Below are 12,468 nucleotides of genomic sequence, written 5' to 3'. Positions count from 1 at the left end.
CTACCTTTCGCCACAACTTCTGTAGACGTTGCAATTAATCTAATGCATTCATGTACATGTATAGCAAAAACAAGTCTACAACCAGTCTATCGAGCCGTGGGATATGTTAATCGCGTGTCAATAAAATTCTCGACTGCATGCAATTGCACGGCATATCAGCGACACGCGTGCGTTGCGCGAGCGCTGGCACGCAACGCTCGCGGCTGTTGCGACTGCTGTCAATGACTGCACCGCCAACCGATGCTTGATGCAATGCAACCGAATTTATCAATGGTAGAAGACGAACAATTACCAATTGAAGACGACAGGAACAGTGTATCATCTACTCTTGAGACAATTACACACAGTACAATAATACCAAAATGGAGATATACCAGTGACCAAGAGTTTTGAAGTTTTAGCAGCGTACTAGCTAGAACAACGGGCGGATGTGTGGTTGTCAAGAGGTACTGATGTATTCTATTGAGAACTCGGTTTTTGCACACTCAGTTCATTCGTCATGGAACTATGAATCGCAAACGCGTTCTTAGTTATTTCAAAAATAAACAAAAAATATGGCCTTAGAAGATACTTGAGTTCAAAGCTGGAATGTATTCATAATGAAACTGGCAAGTAAAGTCATTCATACTCGTGTAATACCGATACCGTTAGCCAGGAACGATAACAAAGCGCAAAATTGGAGCGAAGAACTGTAAGCAAAATAACAGAGGCAAATTGTTTTCAGATTCCCAGCGACATAGCCGTGAACCTCTATTATTCGGAGGAGTAGCGGGCCGCTAATAGAATTGTCAGCCTTAGGCCTCCGCTCCGCCGCCGCAGCCGGCGTAGGCGCCGACGCGAGCGAGGCTGCACTTGCGAGTTGCGACATTCGCAGTAACGCGACCACTGTAATGTGGTACCACCAGCCAAAGTGAACTCTCTTGCCACACACGCAAGGCTGATAAGATACTATTGTTATTCGACACAACAATAGGCCGTTACATACAACCTCAGCCGTTGTAGAACGTCTCGATTCGGCTGATTTGAACTGGACGTAAACAAATTGGGAAAACCCTCCACTAAAGAATCTACAAAAGCTATCGACAAAAGAATACTATAATGCAGTTTTAAGTATCTCTCACACACAATAAAAGTTTATCGGGCAAGTCGATTTCAAGTCATTCATCGCCCATGTCATGCGCATAGCGGCGCGGTGACGTCACGCAGGCAGGTAGCGCCGCACACCGGCGCGTGAGTCACCGGCCTGTGCCTTCGCCTTCCGGAAACCAATGACTACATTTAACGGACTCTGATTAAGAGTTCACATCGGGCATTCCCACTTTCACAGCAACTGCTAATAAGTGACAAAATACGGAGGCAATGGAGCTCATAGAACGGAATATTAGTTCCGTAACCGTACTCACTTTTATTGAAATTTTCAGTACCAACAGCTTTCTAATGTAATTCTTTCATTTGCCCACAATTGGACATATTTTACGCTGTATGACTAAAATTGGCTACTACACAGCCACTATCTAGCGAATCTAATCCACCATAATAGCGGCCTTCACGCTCCCGCCAAATCTACGAACATTGATGTTTCTCGATTAAAAATTTCTACAGAATTTGAGGTTGTCAACAATACAACAAGAGGTAGGTAGGCAGAATAATAAAACAACACGCGGACAAACTGCATTCCTTTTTGGAGCAAAATAACAATCGTGGAAAGAGTGTGCTCGAGTAAAACGAACACCAACTTCCAAGTCAAACACTGATGCGGTAGCGATCCCAACAATATCATTATAAAATATCTTAAGATGTGGACGTATCCATGCAGCAAGTTATGGTTGCTGGAAGTAGCTGGATAGATCTATTGCTAGATATATCCAGCTATATACGGTGACAAAATCTGGTAGAATGGTGAAGAAATTTTGAATCGCATGAAACTGAAAAGACATGACTTGGAAAGCCGCAAGATTAGAAGCTCATTAGCATAACATACCCTGACAATCAACAGCATTCATGCGAGTAGGACCCAATCTCTTATTAGGGTTATTGTATTTTTAGCTACATTTGCTTAACCAGTTCTTCTGTCAGAGCAAATCCAATGTCTTTGTCGTGGGCCACAGCTAATGTAACGGTAGTGCGGTGCCGTTGCGCGACTCGCAGTCTGTCGCCGCGACACCATCGCAGTGCTCATGCACTGTTCCTTACGGTTCGAGAAGTAAAACAATAGATTGTACTCCCATAGATCTTACTCAACCCATAGAAGTAGAAGCTAACATTCTTAACTAACTACTGACCACAGATATGTCTGAGCTGCCTAGTGGTTTATGTAGCTGATGATGACTTTGCCAAACCCAAAGAAATTTAAAATTATGTAGTTGGTCTCACTCAGTAGAAACACCACTAACATAATTAGGTTCTTGGTGGGATTTTTATACTAAACCGATAAAGCTACTTTAGATTATTCATAAGTTGGGATGTCTATATTTTCAAATAATGTCTCATAATGAAACAAGTGGAAAAAGTGTACAATGGTGTACGAATAATGAGATATTGTATAAACCTAACAATTTGTCATAGATTATAGTCCAGTCATTTAAGCTTAAATTAGGTAAGAATCTCGGAATTAGAGATACCCAGCTGTAAGTCTGTAAATACTTGTATATTGACACCCTATTATCCTGCTTTCGCCTCCGAGATTTATTTTACCATGTAGTACCCCTGTACGACAACCCAATCCGCACACAATATTCAGCGTAGTAGTAGTAAAAAACAAAAGAGCGGGCAACCCCACCCCTACCACGCTGTGGGCTCGGTGTCCGAGCGGTCTCATTTTTATTATAAGCGNATTAAAGGCTCCAGACAACAGTATGGAGCAGAATCAGCGCAACAAAAAAATAGCGCATTATTTTGTTGCAATTTCTTACAAAACTTGCGCACAAAAAGCAAATCTAGTATGAAAATCATCAAACTTCTAATGCTCGTAACTCAGTTCAGACTGAGTTTAGAGGTATACATGCCATAGTAAGTTTGGTTTATTACACTATTTTGTAATCAAAAAACAAAGTTTGGTCGATGGCCGCGCGAAAAAAAAAAGACGCCACTTTCCATACAAAATCTGGCATTGCCATTTAATAGTTGCTTACACCCTACCATATGTAGGTTTTGAGACAACTTTTAGGGTGTCAATATACACGTATTTACAGACTTACAGCTGGGTATCTCGAATTCCGAGGTGAACTTACTATAATGACTGGACTATTATTGGTTAAAATATTGTAAAAAATAAAAATACTTGACTGGCGACCTTTTAAAACACAAAACAAAACGGCAACTTTGATCAATAAATTCTCGAGCGAGAGAATATTTTACGATTTCAGTCAATACAGAGCACAAATAGAAAACCATGAGGCTTGTTTGTACGTTACACGTGAAAGCGGAGATCCAGTCCCACCAGGCAAAACAGAGTGCACTGGAAATCAATACGCGATATAATAATATTGTTCCGCCATGGAACCCGGCCGGTGCACCGGCTGCAGGGCGGGGCTGTTTGGCTGGCCTCTACATAGCACAGGCTAGTGCTAGCTAGCTAGTACAACGTTACTACGAAGTACAGGTCGACCCGCGTGGCACTGCTGGCCCCGAAAATAACACGCTTTCCACCTCGCCTCTAACTCAAATTAAATACGCTCCGAGACATTAGACAATTAAAATAATTGGAAACACTATAGCAGCGGCATAAACCATACAAGTAACAATGGCAAATCATGAGGAGGAACTCAAGTAGAAAAGGTTCTCATGACGTTTATGAGTTTGAAGTGGATGCTAAAGGGAATTATGGATGCCGCACTCGAGTACGTTGATCTCGTCGTTATCGCTCGACACACGTGAAATCACAATCCCCATCCAGTGCCGTTATAACTGCTTTCTCAGAAGAAGAACATAACAAACTCATTAGGGAAAAAAATGTCAAGTGCCGGCAGCCGTAACGCCTGTAACAAAATCCACTTGAACCATGACTTTTTAAATTAGCTTGTCTAGTTTTCACGATATATTAATATTTTTATACTTAACGACTTATGGGACGCTTTAATGTAGCAAATACTTTGGCATTTTGAATTTATGTTTAAAGATGAAAGTTTTTTTTCTCAAAACAAGCTATCTTTCCCATGTACGGGAAGGAAACGACTTTTTTGTTTTACACGACAAGTTCGTGCACTTTTCTAAATTGACTTTATTAGCAGCTCATTATAGAGTTAATTGGAAGTCAAAGTAAGATGCATCTAGTCACTAGTCGAATACACAGCAGAATGCACTACAGCTCGTTAACCGGCGGAGAACCAGTTCGCAGACGCTCGAATAAGTTACACAATGTCCGTTTTGGCAATCCATTGTCTTATTCATGTGCTCGAGTTGCTTTCATTTAGGTCTTCGAGTAAACTAAACATTTAATTCTTGTTTCTGTAACCCAACACACTCAGAGTGGTAAAGAACTGCCGTTTCTCTCACCGTGAAACTCCGCAAGGCACACGCGACGTCACGTCCATTGTTTATTTATGAACGCAAACGTATCCACCAAATGATTGTGATTTTGCTCATGCTGGAAGAGGTCACCGAGGTAATTATGAAGTTATGAACATACCTACTTCTATCTAAGGTGTTGCTTTTGACAAAGTGGTATAAAATTCCGCGTAATAAATAAAGTATACAGTATACCTAGTAGCTCAAGGAAAATGAAGTTTGTCTGCAGTAAACATTAGAATCTAAAGAGCAGATGAACTAAGAATAAATATTATTCAGTAGTCAGTTGGTTACAACTATTTTAGTGCTTTACTACCTACCTTACAGAATGTAACGGTTAGAAGAGATTAGACTTAAGAGTTGATAATGTAGTTAGAATATTTACTCGGACCGTCCGGTTATGAATGACTTATAGTTCGGCGCACCCTGTGCAGTCAACGTGGAGCAATTCATAGCAATAGCAGATTAAAGTAGCGGTGGAGAAATCTCTATAATCTGACGGGAATGGACGAAGTGACGATTTTTTAAATCTTTTTGAGCCAACAAGTTTATGATTCTTTACAACAAGATTGATGAAACGAACTACGTGGTGTCACTAAATTATGTATTCAAGTTCTCCTTGCAGCATTAATACACCCAAAATCAAAGATTAATGAGTAATAAGGGGTGCAGGCAGGCGCTGACGTCACGCTTGGTTGGCGGGTTGCTTGGAGACCAATTTGCATCAACAAAATTATATTACGCTAACCTTGAATCCCTTGTAATTACTTGTCGTTTGTCGTACTTTGCCAAACTAGGCTTCTTTCTTGCCTAGTTTATTTTTCTTTTTTGCTATCGTATCGAATATGAACAGGTGACTTTTTAAATAAGGACGTATTTCGGCTGACCTCTTGATAAGCTTAAACAGGCTTGAGTTTATTCTTAGCGTGTCATATTATTCTAAAGCTTCGTTTCAGAATGAAGACCGTAATCTGCTACACGACATGATCAAATCTACCGACTACCGACTACCGTAGCTTACAATTAACCAAACAAAGAAAAAGATGCGAGAGTCCGATTCGACTTGAGCCTTCCCAAAATACCTAGAATATGAATGAAATCGATTGTTCTGGAACAGGGCCTGCTCTTGCGACTGGCGGCGACACCTGGCTATGGCGCGCGCCTGCAGGTGGGTGAAACCTGCCCTCGCATTCCGCGCCCTTTTAGGCAGAGCAGGCACGGGAATACAATAGGCCGAGAAAAAAGCGCAACCCATAATGGCTGACCTTGCCAGAAGAGAGGTTTGGCTTTTGTAAATGTTACTTCATATACAACTGGACAAGCAATGTTTATTCCTAGTCACAAAGATAGTAGCTACAGGCAGCATTCAATCATATTATTTATTGGGGAGATCCAGTGAGCAGAGGGAGTGAAACGAGAATGGCTTAACATCGACAAGATAACGGTAATATCGGGATTTGTGGGCTTCTAAAATACCACAGCATTCAATCAAGACCCAGTTCCTATGTAGGTACTTTCCTTCAGTAGGTATCGCAAATCTCGTATTGTACGACGTCACGGGATACCGGGATCGCGCGGTACAGCGATTGGATGGGTACCTACTTGCAGGCTTTTTAAGTTTGTTTGAATAAAACAAGGAACATTTTCGAGGGAACCTGTGTGAATGAAAACGAGAATCCACAAATAAATACCTGCACTATGTATCAAAATTATTATGTACCATCAAAGTTTTATGGATAAGTAATTACATTACATAATAATTATGGATTTTTAACACACAAGATCAATCTTACAACATCTAACAGACTTTTTATCAATCTGTTCTAATCATGTTTCATTTTAATATTTTTTCTGTTTTGCTACTTTTTCAAATTATAATTGGTGATTTCTGGGATAAGATAGAGATCAAGGCAAGTCCATTAAAAATATTTAAAAATATTTCCAAAAAATATGCATTGCCTCTTTAATTGGTCAAAAGGTCTTCAGCAAGTAGTTGGTGGTGTAGTTTATTTTTTTTAAATACAGTAGTACCAGAAAGTGTTAAAGATTAGTAGAAACAAAACACTTTCCATTGCTGTTGAGGCTCCAAAGCAACAATGAGTGCTTTCATTTGAGAGAGCCAAGCCAGTGGGTTTCACTTTTGCCACACTTGTAAATTATTTCGCTGTGCACATGCTATCTAGTCCAAATGAGAGTCAACAAGCATGACAGTATATTCAAAATGAACTAGTACACCTGTGTGTGATAAATCTCTTATGGATGCTTACTGATATATTTTTAAATTATGATTGTGAGTTAATAGGTACTACATATAAAGAAATTAAATAAAAGTAGGTAGGTAATTTGTGTATCTCTAATACTTTATGACTACATGTTACAAGTTTCTTAATTCTCTCCAGAAACAATATTTTTAAAGCATTTATTTATTAAATAACAAAAACATTATGTGCAATGTAATCAAACAAAAATATAATATTACTTTTAAAACAAGGATTCACAGTTGTTGTTCAGTCTAAGATACAGATTCTGCATCAGAAATCACTTATTTTTTAGTTTGACAGGGCATTGACCCTAAATCATATGTTCCAGGAATGTTCCCTAAGAATTTTGTATTTGATCGTTTGATTTTTTGCTCTAGTTACTCAAATACTAGTAGGAGGTTTTACACAAAGTTTTTATTATTAGTCAGTGTATAATTGCCTGCCTTCACCTCGCCCTTTCACAGACGCCCCATTTACTGCTGCACATTGCACATCCACTTTACTGCAAGTACTACAGTTTTTCAGGTACAACGTTCAACCAGTGGCAGAAGTGAATGCAGAAACTCGTGAAAACGAGTAAAATCGACTTACCTGCGACGTTAACGGCAGCGCGTCGCCTCCAAACTATGTCCACCTTCATTTATGTCGAAATAATCAAAACACACATAAACAAACTGCTACATCAAATTAACACTCAAAGTTTTCTAAAACATATTTCACTTGGTTGTGGCAAAATAACGTTAAATAAAATAAACGAAATCATACGAAAAACACAAAGCTTTACAAACAATAAAATAAAAAAAGTTTGCGACACTTCACCCTGCACAGCTCATGACTGACTGATTGATTGAATGAATGAAAAACGGAGGAGGACCATGAATGAATGGAACGAATGAATGTTGCTTTCGTGGACGTTACAACAATACCGTTACCAGTTACTATAGATGACCCACGCTGAACTCCCACCAAACTCAATGACAGGGGGGCGCTACCATCGTTCAACTATATGGTTTTCAACATGGCAAAAATCGGAACCAGCGATCCGGTATTGACGGTGGCGCCCCACTGTCAATGTCATCGATAGGACAGTCCAGTATTTTGGAACTATACGATTTCACGATGCAACTTTTGCTTAATTCCTGCCTTACGTTACGGCTGACCTCACCTTTCGTTATTTTTATGCAGCTACACAGGTTTGGGAACAGTCCATCAACAATAAAGCCTATAACATTGGTTGGATTATCAAGCTTCATCTTTCAAATCCTCTATTTTTTTTTTAAGGGAAGCGCGCTGGTAGCTTGAAGAGCTTTTCCAGCTTCACCGGGTAGAGTGGCGAGTACAGAAGTTACTCTAGCCGTTTGGCGATCGTCGGTGCGCGAGCCGACGCGACCGAGTGTGGGCTTCGCGATCCGACCCGATCAGTGGCGAACCCAACTAGACGGTTGCCCACCGCGGTGTTGGACCAAAGTCCAACCTACACGGTGGTCTCACTCTAGTGGGCCCGATCGAGGGGGAATTTTCAAATCCTCAGCGTTATTTCATACCGTTATAAACAATCTGCGTTATATTTTATCTGTGAAATTAGTAGACAGAAAAAAACATGGAGAACGTTTCATTTCATGCATTACACATATTTTATACAAAATATTTTACTGCTTTGAGTTAATTTCATAATTTATAAAGCTTGCATTTATGGTTAAAAATTTAATTAAATTAAAATAAAAGGTGCATTTAATCGCGCGCAATGATATTTTACGGCATTCTAACAATAAAAATAAAAATTAATTACATAAAATGAAAAAAAATATGCTGCTATTTTCCTAAAAATGGCAGCCTTCATGTCGTAAGCTTTTCTTTTCTAAACGTAATAAAAAGTTTTTATTACCAGTTTACGGACAATTTATAATGCTTTTTGAAGCAATCCCAATGGGTAACCTGATAAACAAAGCAATAAGATAACTATCAGACGTCGAGAGTCATGCACTTCGTATTGTAGTAAGTACTACGTGGTTAGAATCTTGCAGATCGAATATTTTTTCCCGTTACGTATCGTCATCGTCAATCTATTTCTACGTGCTCGATTATTTTTATCGTGTACCTGTGCGGTCGTAACGCATGACGTTAATTTCCAGGTGGCACAGACATCTCTCGGCCGTTCATGCAAATGTTGAAAGGATCCAACGACATCCTCGACAGTTCGACGCTCTCGGATCGCAACATGAGCGCCGGCAGCGCGCGCGTGGAGAGCGAGCTGGCGGGCGCGCGGCGGCTGCTGTGGGGCGCGGGCGTGAAGGAGGACGTGTTCCGGCGCTGGGCGCAGGGCTTCGTGTTCAGCGCCGACGAGCCCAGCGCGCTCATCCAGCAGGAGGGCGGCCCGTGCGCCGCCATCGCGCCCGTGCAGGGCTTCCTGCTCAAGATCCTGCTGTCCGAAACGCCCGGACACAGTTTTCAGGACTTGACTTCGGAGAAATGCAACTCTCTGCTTGTTAGGGCCGTGTGTACTATATTAAGCCAGTGTCTAGCGCCTAAGTACAATGTGGCCGTGTATAGGAAGAATGAAACCGATGCGGAATCCAGCAGCGACCACAATGTCAGTGTAGAAGAACAATCGTGTGACGCCATTGAACAGTTCCATCGAAGGATTGAGGTGCATCCGTTCCAAACGTTATCTGAAGTGGAAGCGTTCTATACAAGAAATATTCGTATTTTGAAAGACAAATATGGTGTGCTGTTACTGCTGTATAGTGTCATTCTTAGTAAGGGTGTAGGAACAGTGGAAGCAGAGTTGGCGGAGCTGTCGGACCCTCTCATTCATTCCGTTTATGGCTATGGATCTCAGGGACTCATCAATTTGATGCTAACGGGCCGAGCCGTGGCTCACGTGTGGGACCACGACCAAGTCGTCGGGGGACTGAGATTGCGAGGAATCGAAAGGCAAAATGACATCGGATTCTTGACCATAATGGAACATATGCAATACTGCACGGTGGGCTCATTTTACAAGAATCCTAAACATCCCGTATGGGTGCTCGCTTCCGAAACACATCTAACAGTGTTGTTTTCACTCGAACGAAGACTCGCCGCACCCGAGACCGCCGGTGAATCGGCCGAACGTATTTTCCGGTCGTTCGATCCGGAAGGAAACAATTTCATACCGTCGGCGGCGTTGCAAGACGTGCTGTGCGCGGCGGACCTGGTGAGTGAGCCCGAGTACGTGGAGCTGATGCGGCGGAAGCTGGACTCGGAGAACCTGGGCATCATCCTGCTGAGCTCGTTCATGGACGAGTTCTTCCCGGGCTGCGAGCGCGGCGCGCCCGACACGTTCCCGCTGCAGCACTACAACGGGCTGGCGCGCTCCAACCCGGGCGCGCGCGTGCGCTTCCGCGGCGGCCGCGCGGCGCTGCTGGAGTGCCCGCTGCGCGCCGCCAGCGCCGACGCCATGCTGACGTGCCTGCAGACCAAGTGGCCCAGCATCGACGTGGTGTGGGACGACGGCCACTCGCCCTCGCTCAATTAGCGCACGCCCCCGCCTCCCACTGACGACCCTTGACTTTGAACTCGTACTGTGACGCAGTGAGGAAGTATCGAAACACACATTGGATGTCAAAAATGTGTCGAAAATTCCATTACTTTATTGTATTATGTATAAATTGTATCGGAAAACGAGGGCTCCATGTGGAAGTCTTTGCACTGGTATGAGCAGCTATTTTGCATAAATCGGTGACCTCTTAGAAGTGATATGATATCATTTTGTATAGGATTAATTAGTTTAAAGTCGGGTAAGCTAGTTTAGCTCGGCGGACTACCTGTGCAGAGAGTGATCTGATCGATTAAGCAATAAGCTTCTTGCGGATGTGAAAACTGTTAAATTTAATGGTATTTTATAGCCAACTCCATTGTTGAAATTTGTGACACAAATTATATCTATACCTAATTGGACTTAAAAAAAATTATGTTAAATGTATATATCGTGTTTCGATATGAATGGTCATGGTTGCCACTGTCGCCTAACCCACAGCACCAACATCATGAACACTGGCCTTGCTAACATCCACTTAGACGTAGCAGACATCAAGTAAACATAGAACTGCTAACTTATTGTTCGCTGTGCTGTTTCATAAGAGTGAGAGATATTAGTATGCTCTGCCAAGTATTATTATACGAGGTGATCATGTTTAAATTGTTCTTCAGTTATTGCAGGCTTTTGCATTAGTGTACTTACATGATTTTACCTCCTTAAGTGCCTCCCCATTTTCCTTACAAGCTCTCATAATTTTTTAAAAGTACCTCTTACTGTACCAGTAAACAGCCATGCAATCTCAGGAAATTTACTTTTGTATCATTGTTAAATCTAAAAAGTGGTAGAACCAACATTTGTAATACAGTTTTATTTTATAAAAATTGGATAGAAGATATTTAGAATATCAATTTGTATGTTGTAAAAAATGGTTACTTTTGATTACAAGAGAAATATTTTGTCAACAAGTAGTTTGTATGGTGGGATCCTAAAGCAATATTTGAATGCAATGAGACCATTTGACTTCATGAATTTTGTATCTTTCTTTCTTTCTTTTCATTACAATCACCAACAACTGATTTGGTTCCTGGCACCTCTTTTTGTTTCCTAATTTTTTAGTAACTTCTTGATTTCAGATCCAACAACGATCCTTTGTGAAACTTGTAAAAAATGTGATTTTAAATAAATAATGTATTTTAACTTTGGTTTGTACAAAATTTGTACTTGAGTATACACTTATGTATTGACATATTATTTTTCAAACTCATGTAAAATAGCTGTGCACATTAGTGTCGCATTATAAAGATTATAATTATAAAATATATTTTCAGTTAGTCATAACATAAATAGTGTAACATGCTTTTTTAACTATAAAGTGGTTTTTATTCAACAGCAAATATTTATTGTTTATCCATACTACCCTCCAATTTTCAAGCAATTTTAAGCATGGGCATTTTTAATCTAAACCAAAATACGCTCAGTGTATGCTGACTTTTTATGGAAGGAGTTTCTTTCACTTAAACTAGCTTTTGCCCGCTGCTTCACCCGCGTGAAATTTAGTCAGTCACAGATGTTCTCTGGGTTCTAAACAATAATACTGTAAAGTTTCATCAAAATCCATTCAGTAGTTTTTGCGTGAAAGAGTAACAAACATCCAGACATCCTAACTTTCGCATGTAATATTAGTAAGATGGACCATGGACCTTAAAACCGGTCGACTGCCGAGTCGGATTCGCACACGAGGGGTTCCATTCTCATGAGCCATCTCATAAATATCTAAAGTGAATATACAACTAAATATTCTGTGAATATTTCAAACCTGTTGCTTGTATTGGATGTGTTTAGTAGTTATTGTTAGAGTGGTAACAGAAATATACATCGTGTGTAAAAATTTCAACTTCATGGTCTTCTCTGCTGCTAACCGCCCGAAACAGTCGCAACTCTAGTCGCATCGCAACTATCGCAAGCAACTGCTCGAGCGATTCCGTGTATGTGTACTACGTAGAATATTGTAATTTGTGCTATACTGCGGCAGATCGAAGCTGTTGATACTAGCTGCTTCAAGCTGTCCGCGTATGGCGAGCCTTATGCTTAGGCACTGGCGATGGGATTTGAGTTTAGAACTCGCGACAAGTCTTTTTTCGCTCCGCTCTGGGCGTTGGGAATTTATAATGGTTTTCTCGT

At 41.0% G+C, this 12,468-nt stretch overlaps 2 protein-coding genes across 2 annotated transcripts in view; one reads left to right on the top strand and one right to left on the bottom strand.

Annotated features, from left to right (window-relative positions):
* Positions 1 to 7,601, bottom strand: part of crb (cell polarity complex component crumbs) — a 62,172-nt gene extending 54,571 nt beyond the window's left edge. The window contains exon 1 of the mRNA XM_028319231.1: positions 7,359 to 7,601. Coding sequence (XP_028175032.1) covers positions 7,359 to 7,407 — 49 coding nt within the window. The 5' untranslated portion in view covers positions 7,408 to 7,601. The remainder of the gene's footprint in view (positions 1 to 7,358) is intronic.
* A 967-nt stretch (positions 7,602 to 8,568) lies between these two features.
* On the top strand, positions 8,569 to 11,442 carry LOC114363493 (ubiquitin carboxyl-terminal hydrolase MINDY-3 homolog). Its single transcript, XM_028319225.1, has 2 exons — positions 8,569 to 8,762; positions 8,900 to 11,442. Exon 2 carries the CDS (start codon positions 8,926 to 8,928, stop codon positions 10,282 to 10,284), a length of 1,359 nt encoding a protein of 452 aa, XP_028175026.1. The 5' UTR covers positions 8,569 to 8,762; positions 8,900 to 8,925; the 3' UTR covers positions 10,285 to 11,442.
* The last annotated feature ends 1,026 nt before the right edge of the window (positions 11,443 to 12,468 follow it).

Source organism: Ostrinia furnacalis, unplaced genomic scaffold (assembly GCF_004193835.3).
Source record: "Ostrinia furnacalis isolate ACB-3 unplaced genomic scaffold, ASM419383v2 OfSCF7157, whole genome shotgun sequence".
NCBI classification, from domain to species: Eukaryota; Metazoa; Arthropoda; class Insecta; order Lepidoptera; family Crambidae; genus Ostrinia; species Ostrinia furnacalis.
The sequence above is the reverse complement of the archived record's forward strand: the minus strand, read 5'-3'. Positions and strand labels throughout refer to the sequence as shown.